The 16346-nt window shown below is 38.1% G+C and overlaps 1 protein-coding gene across 4 annotated transcripts in view; it reads left to right on the top strand.

The window, feature by feature from the left end:
- Positions 1–16346, top strand: part of acsl1a (acyl-CoA synthetase long chain family member 1a) — a 37989-nt gene that overhangs the window by 10772 nt on the left and 10871 nt on the right. For 2 of the 4 annotated variants that reach the window (XM_079812947.1, XM_079812946.1), the window contains exons 3-13: positions 2225–2339; positions 5897–5961; positions 6119–6220; positions 8742–8841; positions 10348–10523; positions 10613–10645; positions 10789–10840; positions 13581–13654; positions 13992–14069; positions 14592–14726; positions 14833–14967. In XM_079812947.1, the coding sequence (XP_079669073.1) occupies positions 2225–2339; positions 5897–5961; positions 6119–6220; positions 8742–8841; positions 10348–10523; positions 10613–10645; positions 10789–10840; positions 13581–13654; positions 13992–14069; positions 14592–14726; positions 14833–14967 (1065 nt within the window). Of the gene's footprint in view, positions 1–2224; positions 2340–5896; positions 5962–6118; positions 6221–8741; positions 8842–10347; positions 10524–10612; positions 10646–10788; positions 10841–13580; positions 13655–13991; positions 14070–14134; positions 14213–14591; positions 14727–14832; positions 14968–16346 lie in introns of all 4 variants that reach the window. The other 2 variants (XM_079812945.1, XM_079812944.1) reach the window with 1 other exon arrangement.

Genomic DNA, 16346 nt, shown 5'->3' with positions numbered 1-16346 from the left:
ACTGAAAAATGCAAGAAAAAGAGTTAATAATTCACGATAAAAATTATAGTGGCTATGTTTAAAAGTTATCTATATACAGTATATGTTATAGGTTTACATATCATTTCATGCTGTAACTGCTATGTATTTATGTCCACTATGAACTGCATATGTGAATATTTTGTAGACCTACTGTTTACATCAAATTCATGCTTTAATAGTAGACTAATCATCGCAGGTTTCATCAGTCCAGTTTGTGACTTGCAACATAAACGTCTGCGTTTAGCTTCAAAGTGTCGTTCAACGACAGAATTCTATACAAATGTAGGCCGTATTTTTTGTATGCAGATTCTGACATACAAAGGCATTGCCCATTTTCCGCCAATTGTTACCGCTATTTTTCTGCCACCACTACACAGCTGCAAGTGACGTAACTGTGACGTCTGCTCCAAATTGTTCTATTGATTATACCATCAGTTGCAATTGAGAATTTCTTGTTTTAATGTTACTAAAAAACTTATGCCATAAAACTTTAATAATTGGTAATCCTTCATTGGAAATACTCATTGTGCCCACCTGGATAAAAACAAAACAAAAAAACTTTTGATTCCCAGCAGTTGCTTAGCAGCCATGGCTTGCAAATCCATTAAGGTCATAAGTCCTCCAAAGTCCTCCACACCATCATAGCTTGCGAAACTTGTCTTAAAATAATTATTAAACGTTTTCAATCAAAGACCTTGGAAGGCATTATAGAGGCAAATCTATTTTGAAAGGTTGAAAGTGATTTTAGTGATTATTTGCTTACTTCCTTTAAAAAGCAGTTAAGCAGTGAAGACTGTGGCTTCCTCTGGTTAACCCAGCATATGAAGAGGTCACCAGCTGCATGTCTCAAAACTCTGCATGTATGAGCTGTCTTAAAGGAATAGTTCAACCTAAATTGAAAATTCTGTCATCATTTACTCATTTCGTTTTTTTCTTCTGCTGAACACAAAAGAAGATACTTTAGTTGATGGTCCATTTTAACTTCCATAGTAGGAACAAAAATACTATGAAAGTCAATGGGGACCATCAACTGTTTGGTTACCGACATTCTTTAAAATATCTTCTTTTCTGTTCAGCGGAAGAAAGAAACTCATACAGGTTTTGAACAAGTTGAGGGAGAGTAAATGATGACAGAATCTTCATTTTAGGGTGAACTATTCCTTTAAGTTGTCCATCTGTGTTCTTAGACATACTGCACATTTAAATATATCTTTGTATACATTGTGTTGTGGGACCATGCATTGTGGTTTCTATAATAACCATGTATACTTCCTATCTGTAGAAGAAAAGTTTTAAAGTATATACACTGCCATTCAAATATAATGTTTTTATTCAGCTTGTATGTCTTCAAAGAATCCTGAAAAAAAAATATCACGGGTTCCTCTAATAAGCAGCAGCATTGATTATAATAATAAGAAATGCTTCTAGCCCCAATCTTTTGAATGGTAGTGTGTGTTAAAAACATTGGAACAGAGACAGACTCCACCTACAGCTGGTTTTGGAATGGCCTTTTTAAATCACATTCCTGCTTTTCCTTCCCACTTCATGTTCTGTCCTCACATGCTCAGCAGTTTTGTGTATGAATGTGTATGTACACATGTGCACGGACTTTGCTTTAGATACGAATAATTACAGCCTCTTTCACCCAGACGAGTGTAATTATAGATGTGTGTCTTTGATCTCTGTCTTTGGCTGAAGGAGAAAACACGGTTTCTTGTATTCTCACCATTTCTTGTATGTTTGCTATGGTAACACACTGAAATGTGTTGGCAACAGCTATCAAGCCAGTCAGATCCACTGCGCAACGACCATCTGTAAATTCCTTTAGCGTGAAGTCTTCCTTCCTTCTGCTGTTAATGGCCTGGATGTTTTGTTTTAATCAAACCCTAATGTAGTGAAAGATGCAGTAGACATTTACATTTGAGTCTTATTTTCTTGCTTACTTATTTTGATGTCTTAATGCTGCTGTAAATATTGATTTGCATAAATTATATTAACATTTAGTTCTGGTCCTCAAATTTGATTGGTGTTGGAAGATTTTTTAAATGTACTGGGACATTTGTATTACTCTGCAATAGTAAGTAATACTATTACTGTTCGTATTACTCTGTTTCTGTTCCAGAGTATCTGTCTGGTGTGGATGCATTTTTTGGGACAAAACAAAACAACATCATAGTTAATTCGTTTTTGTTTGTTTTTCCAGGGTAGTGAATATGCTCGTCGGTCTATCCTACTGGACAGTGACACACACATGACATGCTACTACAAAGACGCCCGGACATTGTATGAGTTTTTCTTACGAGGACTAAGAGTGTCAAGTAAGTCAACTGTTCATTTAAAGCAGACATTAAAATCAACTAAAGGAATAGTTCACCTAGAGCTGCACGATTAATCGTTAAAAGATTGCGATCTCGATTCAAATACACATGCAATCTTATTCCAAAATTTCAATGATTTGTCTATGTCTAATTTGACAAGTACGACCACAGCGAACAATTAAATCTGTGTTCGTACTTCTGCTGACCCAGAGAGAGCAGTTGTCATCTTGGATAGATATGAAACAGCTTCACAAACAGCCTTTTTAACCACACAGTTTCATTATGTCTGTTCATATTATCACAGAAGTACTGGAATAAAGTTGGTAACATTTTATTTTAGAGTGTCCTTGTTACATATGTTACATGTACTTACCATAGTAATAACAGTAAATTATGAATAATTACATGCAACTAACCCTCTACCAAATCCTAATCCTACCCTAACCCTATAGTACATACATGTAGTTAATTAATATTACTCAGCACTTAAATAATTATACTTATAATAGTACTTATAATTAAGTACTGAGTAATATTTATTTTAAGGTGTAATTAAAGGGATACTTCACCGCTGGAAAGATGAATGTGTATTTAAATTCGGTGATTTATGTGAAATTCTTTTAGAAGTTGGTGCCTTCTAGACTGAGAAAAGCCAGAAAATGTATTTTTGGCTCATGTGGATGAAAGACAACCACTCCCAGAATGCACTTGCTTCGCTCCCAAGCCACGCCTACCTGTTACATCACTTGCCCACCGTGACACCGCCCCCACCGTTGTTGTAATTTTTATAGTAATAAAATAATTTAGTTCAGTTAGAGAACAGACACTACAATTAAAAACTGAACGTGTGTGACTAATTCAGCATGAGCCGACAGAGAGTCGCAGCACAAACATAGCAGAAGTCAGATTTCTGCTCAGAAGAGCAAGGAGCTGAGCTGAATGACAAGATGATTGCAGAAGATTTTTGGTTTCAAAGCGAAATGCACCTATTTAAGTGAGTTTGTCGTTTTGTTGTTGTGTTTTTCATTAAGAATAATAGGCTAATGAACCCACAATTCAAACAACCCGTCCCTGAATTGGCGCTAATTCTAAACCGAAACCAAAATGAGCACGGCCGCACACAGGCATTCATTCATGGCTGCATTGTCATTCATTCACGGCCACATTTCACAGTCATTTACGGTGCATGTCCAGTCTGGCACATTTTCAGTTCATGTCTATGGAAGCTTAACTTTCATAGGAATTCATTGAAAACACTCATTTTGTTCCGCACCGCTCTATTATGAAAACATGCAGAACTAGCTCCTACTATTGGCTGTAGTCTCTAGCCTCTGGCCAGAAAAACCTCTGATGACACTAAATGACGATTTTTGCGTCATCTGAGGTTTTTTTCCAGACAAAAAATACAGAAATCTCTTGTCTCAGGGGGACATAAGGGAGGGAAGCACCGTCATCGGATTATCAGTGAATCCCAGTTGTCTCCGGTGAAAGTTTGTAAAACGATCCGGTGTATTGTCACTGCAGACTCAGAGGCAGGCGTCGGTGGTTATCCTCAGCTCTCCATCAAGATGGCTGTTCACAAAATTAATCCACCTCCTCTTGATCATCGTGTTTGTTTTGTAAGCTGTTTTGTAAGTTGTAGACTATAGTAACTAACAGTACTGACAGTAACTCGCGATCGAACTGATGCGAATGTGCTCTAGTTATGAACGTGTTAGGGGAGGAGCCAGGCTCGGTGGCTCCAGTGCGTCATCGAGCCACCGTTTTAGCCCCGCCCAGAAAATCCTGAACACAGCAACGGTGAAAAACTGTTTAACGGTCTAACTTCTGAATTCAGGACTACATAGTTCACAGTCTTTGTAATTTGTTTCAGCAATACATTTCTAACATTTATAATGTGTTTAGAAAAAAATCTCAGAATTGCCTTTACAGGGACTTTAAGTTCACAAACAGCGCGCGTGAATCACCGCGTGCGCGCGCTCACTCTCTCCCTTTCAAAATGCTCAAATGGCTTCACATCAGCGCATCGCATGTGCTCTAAAATCGAGCTGCACAGTTGACACGGGATTTGCCACTTTGCACAATCGAGGCAGTGTCGCATCGTCACTAAAGTTTATCATTTGCATTTATTTTTAAGTCTTGCCAGTGTTCAAACCGCACTCGCGGGCACGGTCTGGAGAGACACACACACACACACACACACACACACACACACACACACACACACACACACACACACACACACACACACACACAACACACAAACACACACACACACACACACACACACACACACACACACACACACACACACACACACACACACACACACACACACACACACACACACACACACACACACACACACACACACACACACACACACACACACAGGCCATCTCACAAAAAGCTTGCGAGTACAAATTGCTCTGAAATGGTCAGATACACACAAATGTATGTACTAAATGACCGTCTTGACGAGTATGCACGTAAACCCCGTCGTGACTCGCGAGTGAACGTTTGTGCAACTGCATGTAACCTATCCGTGTTCGCTCTTAAAGTGACAGCTGTCGAATAAACTGCTGCTGTCTCTGAGTTTCTCTTTGTCTTGTGTTGTTTGATTAGCCTTTATGACACTCACTGCTCTTGAATGACTAACTTTTGCAACCTTAAGTGTAAGGATTAATCTAATTTAATTTATTCAGGGAAGACCAATATTAATTTACATTTGATTTCTTATTAAATGTCTTTTAGTATTTCTTACCTCAATACTAATGTTAGACCTACCTGAAAAATTGTTTTTAAAAACAAAAAAGCACTGCATGATCAAATATTTAGGTGAGATAATTATATACATTTATTATATACATTTATTTGGGAAAGATGGCCTACAGTAGCCTTAAGTTATCTCATTTTCTAAAATAAACACTTGGTGGTTCTTCAAGATCTTGACTCTGCAAGATTGTAGATAAAAGATTGCCATTCCCCTGCCATTCTGTGATCGGCAGTGATCGGCATTCGGCAGATCATGATCTTGGTGATCGGTAATCGGTGATCGGCCCCAAAAATGCTGATCGGAGCATCTCTAACTACCGGGTTTCTACTGATACAAAGCTCAATGCTAATCGGCGAAGTAACCCTTTAACAATGACGCCTTAAATTAAAGTGTAACCATAAAGTTTATAGTTTGGATATAAACACTGATGTCTATGCTTGCTCTCAAAATAGAGTAAATAGAGTAGGTGGTGACAAGTGACTTTAAAAAAAAATTATTTGTCGTTGAATCATTCACTCAAACGATTTGTTCAAAAATGTATTCATCCAGTAAGTCAATGAATCATTCATTAAAATTCAGATTAATTAAATATAAAAAAAATAAATAAACTGTTTTATTTATTTGTCTATTCCGAATCCTGGGAGAATTGTGATCTCTATTTTAAACAACAAAAAAAACGTTTATCCTGAATCGTGCAGCTCTAAGTTCACTCAAAAAAGAAGCCTACATTTTTGTCATCATGCATGAGATCTTTACATTTTTGTGATTTTATTTTTGATAGATAATGGTCCTTGTTTGGGATCACGAAAAGCGAGCAAGCCATATAAATGGCTGTCGTATAAAGAGGTAAGATTGCTGTTGTCTGCTGTGTGATTTTAAACCAGAAATTGTTTAGCATCTTATTTCCTAAATGTTCATGGATCCCTCTCTTGTTTATATTTTATCAGATATGGCTGTGGATTTGAGTAAGTTATGTGTTTTTGTATGATGTTTGTGTTCGTAGGTAGCAGACAGGGCAGAGTTTGCAGGATCAGCATTACTCCACAGAGGTCACAGTCAATCGGGAGACAAATACATTGGCATCTTTGCACAGAACAGGCCAGAGGTAATCACAGATTCCTCCTACTAAGCAATACTTACCAAACTAAACAATATATTAACTTCTAAAGCTACTTTTTTTTGTCTATTCATGCTTTTCTTGTTTGCCACAATAATATAATGGAACCTTTGGTCCCACTTTCTAATACGTGTCTTTAACTACTATGTACTAACATTTAAATGAATAATTTACTTGCATTTTCCCTTCCCTTTTAACCCACCCTTAAGCCTACCGATAAATCACTAAACCTGTCGTTAACCTTACCCGTATCCCACCTCAATAGCAGCAATACAACATCAATACAATAATTGCATTGTACTTATATTTTGATGTAAGTACATACTTTAAGACACCTAATATAAATGTGACTGAATTTTTTCATTTGGGTGCTTTCTCAGCAATATCAATAAATACAATTGAATCAAAAAATCGTGTAATTACATTAATTGAATGGTGATTGACAGTCCTAATTCCTACATTAAAGGGAAATTTCACTTAAAAATTAAAATTAGCCCATGATTTACTCGCCCTCAAGTCATCTTTGGTGTATATGACATTCTTCTTTGTTATATTAAAAAATATTGACTCTTCCCAGCTTTATAATGGCATTGACTTAAAGGGGTGGTAAAACACATTCTTTCGAAGGCTTGATTGTGTTTGTGGGGTGCACTGTAACATGTGTTCATGCTTCGTTTTTAAAAAATTGCATTATTTTTCATATATTTGACCATTTTTTCTACACTGCTCTGTCCCTCCTCGTAAAAACGGTCTGATGGTTTCCGGGTTGTATGAAGCCAGTCCCTCAAAAATACGCAATGGGCTCAGATTGGTTAGCTGGCCCAGTGTGTTGTGATTCGCTAACCGCAGTGCACGTTTGTCGGAAACGTCACGCCCCTTACCTTACCGGTAGACTGTGCTTTGGGTAGTATTAGACACAATGGCGTCAATAAAACCATACCAATCTGAGCCTGAATCAGACCCAGATCATTTTAGTGAAGATGATCGAGCAGAACCTGTTCAGTCCTCAAGAGTAAAGACTGCGGATCTATAGTGATCGCTACTGAATGGCACTGTTACTTTTGTATTTTTAGAACGATTATAGCCAAATATCTGTCGCAAGAACTATTAACCCAAAACGAACACTAAACATTGGCTTTACTAGTAGCCAAATAACACACAGAACCATGTTCAGCATGCCTGTAGATAAACAATACATAAAAGCTCTAATCAAAGAATAATTTACACTAATGCCAAGTTCGCTGTTGAGATTTTAACGTTAGTGTTTGTAACGTTAGGTGTTTGTCGGATAACGTTAAAGGGTTAGTTCACCCAAAAATGAAAATTCTGTCATTAATTACGTACCCTCATGTCGTTCGACACCCGTCAGACCTCCGTTCATCTTCGGAACAGAAATTAAGATATTTTAGTTGAAATCTGATGGCTCTGAAAGGCCTCCATTGGCACAATGGCACTTTACACTCTCAAGACCCTTAAAAGGTACTAAAGATCAACCTATTGGACTTTGAACTTTGAACGTTGTAACTTTGTTTATGCTCAAGCAGCAAGATTACACGCTAGCTAAAGTTAGAATAGTGAAATCGTGGTTTACCACCCCTTTAATGGGTCGTTTTTTAAGTTCATAAAAGTGCATCTATCCATCATATAACTGCTCTACACGGCTCCGGTGGGTTAATAAAGGCCTTCTGAAGCGAAGTGGCGTGTTTGTGTAAGTAAAATATCTACATTTAAAACTTTATAGACTAAAATAATAACTAGCTTCTGGTGGTCAGCGGTACGCAAGTCGACTATGACGCCTCTCATGGATAGAGCTGGGCAACAAACTCAAACCCCTCTTCTCTTATATCAAAATTCTCCACCTCTTCTCTTTAAAAATCTTGTTTTAGACTTCTAATTCATCATGACCCGGTGTTTTGTTTTGCTCTATCCTCTGCGCTTCTGTGTTTGTCAATGCGCATGCGTCAAGGGTTCAAGGGTCAAGGGTTACTCTTTCACCGTAAGTCGACTTGCGTACTACTGACCGCCGGAAGTCTATTTTAGTCTATAAAGTTTTAAATATGGATATTTTTCTTACACAAACACACCACTTCACTTCAGAAGGCCTTTATTAAACCCCTGGAGCCGTGTGGAGCAGTTATATGATGGATAGATGCACTTTTATGGACTTCAAAAATGAACCATCAAGTCAATGCCATTATAATGCTGGGACGAGCCAGGACTTTTTTAATATCACGCCGACTGTATTCGCCTGAAAGAAGAATGTCATGTACATTGCAGGGCTCCTTCGCAAAAGAGACTTGTTCTCAAAGGATTTCCCTGGTTAAATAAGGGTTAAATAAAAAATAAAAAAATCTAGGATGACTTGAGGGTGAGTAAATCAAGGGCTCATTTTTGGGTGAACTATCCCTTTAATTGCTTTGCTTATTGTATAGCAGTTTTGGCAACACTTCCAAATCCTGTTTTTTTTATTCTACAATAATTCTGTATTCTTATATTGTGTGTACATTAGTGGACGATTTCAGAGCTGGCATGTTACACATATTCACTGGTGGCAGTGCCGCTGTATGACACACTGGGTTCAGAGGCCATCAGCTACATCATTGACAAAGGTGAGCAAGCGCAAAGCATTTTTATATTTCTGTGCAGTAGTTTTATGATATCTTCCCACACTATTAGGTTTTATTTCTGCAAATAAATACTAGAAAGAGTAAATCTTTTATTAATTTTATTTTTTAATTTTTTATTCAAACTCTCAAAATGTCTTATTCCTTTTACGAAAACGTTCTCCTCTGACGAACGAATGAACACAGTGTCATTATGATTCAGGCTGCATCACAAGTCATAATTCAGATAGGTAGCATTCAAATATTCATCCAGTTCCTTTTGCTTGAAGATCGATTCATCACGCCTATATGGAGCCAAAGCTGACCATAGGGTCTGCTCAGAGGACCTGTCTGGTTCTTGTGGTCTCTGTTGTGGATCTGTGCCAATGGCTGTCATGTCGACAAGTAATTTGGAAGTTATAGGAAGTGTTCCCGGAAGTGTTAACCGATTTGAATAGAAATTGATAATGTGTTGTGTGTATGCCAGGTTAAAGAGATGTGTTTTTAGTCTAGATTTAAACTGACAGAGTGTGTATGCTTCCTGAACAAGGCTGGAAAGACTGTTCCAGAATGTGGGTGCTAAATAGGAAAATGATCTACTGCCTGCAGTTGATTTTGATATTCTTGGTATTATCAACCGGCCAGAATTTTGAGATTGCAATAGACACGAAGGACTGTAATGTCAAGTACTGAGGGGCTCAACCATTTAGTAAGATGTTAAAATGTATGCAATGTTTAATGGGGAGCCAAACTAATACCTCAATATGCCTCATTCGACGGATCCGCGCAGGCACTAATGAGGAGTCTATGTATATATCTATGATCGCGCCGGTATTTTGCATGTATTTTGACCTTATTCACCGGAAGTGATGGCGCGGGGACGGCTGATGCTGATGCAGCCATAGAAAAAAATGAAATACATTTTTAAATATGGATATTTTTCTTACACAAACGCATCGATTCGCTTCAGAAGGCCTTTATTAACACCCCGGAGCCGCGTGGAGCATGTTATGTGACAGACAGATGCATTTTTTATGGACTTCAAAAACCGAGCAACTATTACTGCCATTATAATGCGTGAATTAGCCAGAACATTTTTAATATAACCCAGATTTTATTCCTCTGAAAGAAGAATGTCATATACACCTCGGATGTCTTGAGGGTGAGTAAATCATGGGCTAATTTTCATTTTTGGGTGAACTGTCCCTTTAAGCATGCAGGGCAACCACCAAGTAGTCCTGTCGGATTGCTTTCCATCGACTGGAGGTGAAAACGACAACTCCCATTATTCCTCACTCATTTATAGCGTCATCAAGCTATGCCTTCAAGTTTTTGTTTTAAAAAAGCGACCTCTAGCGACGAACCTTACATACTGTGCCTTTAATATTTAAGTAATTAACAGAACTATTTTTAATTTCATGTGAAGATTTGAACGAAGATGGAAATTGTGTTGACATTGTAATGTGTTGCTAAAATTGTGGAATGTTATGGGTAACAGAGCTTTTGTTGTAGCCACCATCTCCACTGTGATCTGTGATCTCGCGGAAAAGGCTCGTCTGATCTTGGACTGTGTGTCTGGCCGGAAGCACAGCGTCACAACCATAGTGATCATGGAGAACTTTGACAGTGAGCTGACTGTACAAGCACAACAGTACGGCATTGAAGTTATGAGCCTCATGGAGCTTGAGGTTTGATACACACTTAAACACCCTTGGTAAGCAGTGATCCCATTAATCTTGTATTTATACTGCACTAAATGAATTCTTTCTTTTGGCAGGCTATTGGCAAAGCCAACCGCAAAACTCCCATTGTGAGTAAAACTGAGCACTATATTGATTCACAGACTTGTAACTTTATATGTGAACAATGAATTGTTTTATTTGATTGCTTTATTATTGATATTTTACTTCATGATAATTTAATGAATGCTTAGTTTTTAATTTTTATTTCTAGCCTCCTAAACCAGAGGACCTGGCACTGATTTGCTTCACAAGTGGAACTACAGGTATGCATTTTATACATTTCAATCATGACAATTCTCTGAATAGTTTCAGCATGTTATTGAATATGGCAATGTTAATGTATTTGGTCTTGATCTGCTATGTTGCTGCTGTCGCTGTTGTCAATTATTGCATTTAAACAGGTCGTAATTTTCCTTTGTCCATGTAATGCTACCTCTAATGCTCATTGAAATGCTCCTGCAGCGCTTTAGAATGTTTTCTTTTTCTTTTCTTTTTTTTTGATTATGTGGTGTAGTTCTTTCTTTCGCTCTTTCTGTCTTTGTGAAAGCGAAGCAAATCTTTCTCACCTGCCGTCTCACATAAGTGCCAAGAACCGGACGAAGTGATTACGTAAGATGGATGAATGACCAAATAAAAAGTATGATATGCCTGATAGCACAAACAAAAGAGTTAAAACGCTGTATACCACAAACTCAGTTCGGTACTCGATGTCAGACTGGCTGTGGATTCTGTGCATGCGTTTGCCGCCTATCAGTGCGCGAGTATACCGAAATGTGTTCTATTTCTAGGCTTATTGCCCTTGAACTGTCAAATACACACATAATTATGCCTAAATGTCCGTATTGGTAGTTATGTCTTGAGTGAACAAGTTTGGGACGTGTCAGTATTGGATCCGTGCATTAGGCCTACTGTTGGTCTTAAAGTTGCCCTGCCACACGTATTTCATTACTATTTTGGTAATGTCTGAAGTTCTACCATGGATTTTTTGTGGAAAAAATGCCTTGGTTATCTTGTTTCAAGCCATTCTACCGTGGTATAGAAAGCCTGCAGGAAGACTCTGCAGCCAGTTCTCATTAATATTCAACGAGCTAAGCTGCTTGGTATTTAGGAGGTAGCAGTTAACGTTTCGGGAAACATGTATTAACATTAAGGTACAGCTTAAGGTATAACTTAAGAACGACGTAGTGTTAAGAAGGTTTCGGGAAATGCAGCCCAGGTTATTAAAGCCAGATAGCACACCACTGGACTAGCTTTTTGTTTTTGTAAGATACCAAAATAAACAAGATTTATGCAGTTTGTTTGCTCTATTGTCATGCGTGACTGTTGTGCATTTAACATAATACATAATATGGTAAATGTGGTATCCTAATTATGAAAAAAAAACAAGTCACATTTCCGGAAATTACCGTTACAAAATTGAGTGTGTATATATATATATATATATATATATATATATATATATATATATATATATATATATATATATATATATACATATATATATATATATATATATTACCGTAAAACTTCAAATAATAGCCGAGTCCCAAATAGACGCCTGTCTCTTTTAAACGTCTGGTGTGACGACAGGTTTGGGTAAATAAAGGCCGGTCTCAAATAGACGCCGGGTCTGTTTTTTAGTATCGGGCGGTATTTGATCTTCTCAAACCCGTCAGATCGTCTGTTCTATGTTTTGATTAGATTTCCCGTGACAGACGGAACCGTTCATGAACGACTCATCACTATGGCAACATAACAAAGAGGTTAACGAACTTTCAGTCTTCAGTTTTTCTTAATTCTCTCAATACCACCATGGAGAAAAGTATAATTTGACATTTAAGCTGACAGTTGTCAAATTTCAAGCGTGGGTAAAGCTGGATACGGAGCGGCTGAAAAATTCCTTTAATGCTTGCGCGCAGACGTGCACGTGTGTTTGTGTGTGCGAGGGAGAAGGAGGAGATATATTTCATTAACTTCGGGATGTAATCGTTAGGTATGTGGCCTGACAGTAGCTTCGTTCGGTGCAGTTCGGTGATTTGGGTAAATAGAAGCCCGGGCTATTATTTGAAGTTTTACGGTATATATCACGAAATTCTGGTGGGACTTTAATTTGAATAAATTAATTTACTTTGCAAGTACATAGAGAAGCTACGGTTGCCGACACAAGACAAAGATGTCGTCGTCTGAGAGAAGAGAGAGTAGCTAGTGCTGTGTAGAGCAGTTTGTCCATTTAGGGCTACTGTAGAAACATGGCGGTGCAAAATGGTGACTTCACTGTAAGGGGACCCGGGGTGTATGTAGATATAAATGGCTCATTACAGTTCATTATGTAAGGTCTTTATACACCACTGAAAACTTGTATTAGATACCTCATAAATACAACACACTGCACCTTTAAATTTGACTTGGTGAAACCTGCAGAAACCCTGTACACAGAAACACTGCAATGAGCATGTAAGATATCTTGCTGTTGCTGCATAAGTAGAAATACATAAATCCCATAACAGATAGACAGGTGGAGCTGGGGAGGTGGAGGGTTTCAGAGGAACTGTGATAGCGCTGCAAGACTAGATTACAGCAAACGCTGAACCAGACTATTTAAATGCTCAGCAAGCAATCTCCTTGGCTGCAGGATAAGCAGAGGCCAATCAGCTTATGCCATGCGGTAAGGATGTGATTGCTTGCAGATTGCGTGTAATGGACCTATCAGCCTGCGCCCTCTAGAGTTTCATGTCTGAACTAGATATGTATGTATTTATGTATTTAAGTATTTAATTGTTATTCATCTCAAACGAAATTAATTATTTGTAGTTAACACATTAATGCTTTCCGATGAAAATGAACAAAACAATATGCACAAATGTGGCTTCCATCATTGAGTAATCCTTGATGCACACAGCAAACTTCTTTCCTTTTTCTCTTACATGTTCCCTCTGGCATATTTTGGCATTTTTTTAGGGCTCCCACCTGGAGAATAAATGTAACTGATTTCTTTTCCGACAGGAAATCCAAAGGGAGCAATGCTCACACATGGAAATGTTGTTTCCAATTGTTCTGCTTTCATTAAAATTACACAGGTAAGATTATTTCCCCTCTGCTTCTTTATCCTTTAAAATTGATTGTAGTGAAGACGTCTTTCTTGGAAAAAAAGAACAACAATGCCAACAAATGAGATTTAAATGTCAGATGAGATCTGTGAGATTTTTATAAGGAGCATGTTCCCTTAATTTTGTTTGTCAGTTAGTTGTTTAGTGGAATCAAGTTTTCTCAAATTGTCAAGTTCTCTTGATCAAATCAAGTTCTTTTGTTCACCTTTTCTTGTGCCTCATTTCCTCACTTAATTGTCTGTTTCCTGTTTCTACCTCCCTCATGATCTGTATGTTGGTGTATTTGTATATGCGTGTGTGTGGTTAGGTGTTGCTGAAACTTGGTCCTCAAGACGTTATCATTTCTTTCTTACCACTAGCGCATATGTTTGAAAGAGTAGTTGAGGTATGCTGGATTTCACTCTGCATGTGTGTGTGTCTATGTGTGTGTGTTTTTTTTTTTTTTTACAGGTTCATTGCATGCTTAACCAGACAGACATTCACATTTCTTACCTACCACTAGCACACATGTTTGAGAGAGTGGTTGAGGTATGTATTATGCATGCACACAGTCATTAAACAAATGTTTTAATAAATTAAATTAATTTCTTGTGATCTTTTTTACTTTCTATGCATTTTTTAATAGTAAAATAAAGCCTGTTGCTGTAGTTTGCCTTTTTTGCCAAATAATTTTGTCAGAATAATACCTTTTAACCAAGTTCAATGTTTTGCCCTCATATTTAAAATATTAAAATAGTATATAAAATATACTCCTCACATTTTGATACTTTAATCAAACTTGTAGGGACATTAAAAACAAATATCTCTTCTGGACATCACTTTTGGCCACTACTGTATATACTGTACGTACGTAGAAATGAATCTAGATTATATTCTTGTTGAATAATTGGTTGTCGTGTGTGTATAGGGTGTGCTTCTGGTCCACGGGGGCAGGATTGGATATTTTCAGGGTGATATCCGTCTGCTGATGGATGATTTGAAGACTCTTAAGCCCACTGTATTTCCTGTAGTGCCCAGACTACTTAACCGCATGTTTGATAAGGTACTTCTGTTTAGTTATACACACATAAACTGTTTGCATTGAAGTCTGTGCTTAAACATACCCAGTGATTTTTGCTCATTATACATTCATGTGTGTTTGCGTTAAGATCTTCGGACAGGCGAACACTCCTATCAAGAGATGGCTGCTGGATTTCGCCACCACCAGAAAAGAGGCAGAGCTAAGAAGTGGAGTTGTGAGGACGGACAGCATGTGGGATAAACTGATCTTCAGCAAAGTGCAGGTAACCAGATGAAAAGGAGAAAGAGAGAGAGAGAGAGATAGGAGAGAGAAAGTGTGTGTGTGTGTGTGTGTGTGTGTGTGTGTGTGTGTGTGTGTGTGTGTGTGTGTGTGTGTGTGTGTGTGTGTGTGTGTGTGTGTGTGTGTGTGTGTGTGTGTGTGTGTGTGTGTGTGTTTAATTTATAAAGGCTCTGTTGCCTGGCAACTCACAAATTCAAAAACACTCAGCATCCAACTGCATAACAATTATAAAGCAAAAAAAGTGAAATCATGAAGGTCCATTCACACCAAGGACGATGACTATCATGATAACTACATTTTTAATTATAGAGTAGGGTAGTCCAGACCACAGCTACTGTATAACAATAACGACAATGTGTTATTGTGTGAATAATAATATAACAAGTGATAAATAACTGTTTTCTATTTGAATATATTTTAAAATGTAATCTATCTTGCCTATGATGGTAAAGCTGAATTTTCAGCTGCTATTACTCCAGCATTATCATTCTAATATGCTGATTTGGTTCTCAAGAAACATTTCTTATTATAATCAATAATTCTCAATTACGCTCACCTAAAGGATTATTAGGAACACCATACTAATACTGTGTTTGACCCCCTTTCGCCTTCAGAACTGCCTTAATTCTACGTGGCATTGATTCAACAAGGTGCTGAAAGCATTCTTTAGAAATGTTGGCCCATATTGATAGGATAGCATCTTGCAGTTGATGGATATTTGTGGGATGCACATCCAGGGCACGAAGCTCCCGTTCCACCACATCCCAAAGATGCTCTATTGGGTTGAGATCTGGTGACTGTGGGGGCCATTTTAGTACAGTGAACTCATTGTCATGTTCAAGAAACCAATTTGAAATGATTTGAGCTTTGTGACATGGTGCATTATCCTGCTGGAAGTAGCCATCAGAGGATGGGTACATGGTGGTCATTAAGGGATGGACATGGTCAGAAACAATGCTCAGGTAGGCCGTGGCATTTAAACGATGCAAAATTGGTACTAAGGGGCCTAAAGTGTGCCAAGAAAACATCACCCACACCATTACACCACCACTACCAGCCTGCACAGTGGTAACAAGGCATGATGGATCCATGTTCTCATTCTGTTTACGCCAAATTCTGACTCTACCATCTGAATGTCTCAACAGAAATCGAGACTCATCAGACCAGGCAACATTTTTCCAGTCTTCAACTGTCCAATTTTGGTGAGCTCGTGCAAATTGTAGCCTCTTTTTCCTATTTGTAGTGGAGATGAGTGGTACCCGGTGGGGTCTTCTGCTGTTGTAGCCCATCCGCCTCAAGGTTGTGCGTGTTGTGGCTTCACAAATGCTTTGCTGCATACCTCGGATGTAACGAGTGGTTATT

Source organism: Gobio gobio, assembly GCF_949357685.1.
Source record: "Gobio gobio genome assembly, chromosome: 3".
Classification (NCBI taxonomy): domain Eukaryota; kingdom Metazoa; phylum Chordata; class Actinopteri; order Cypriniformes; family Gobionidae; genus Gobio; species Gobio gobio.
This window is presented reverse-complemented; position numbering and strand designations above follow the sequence as displayed.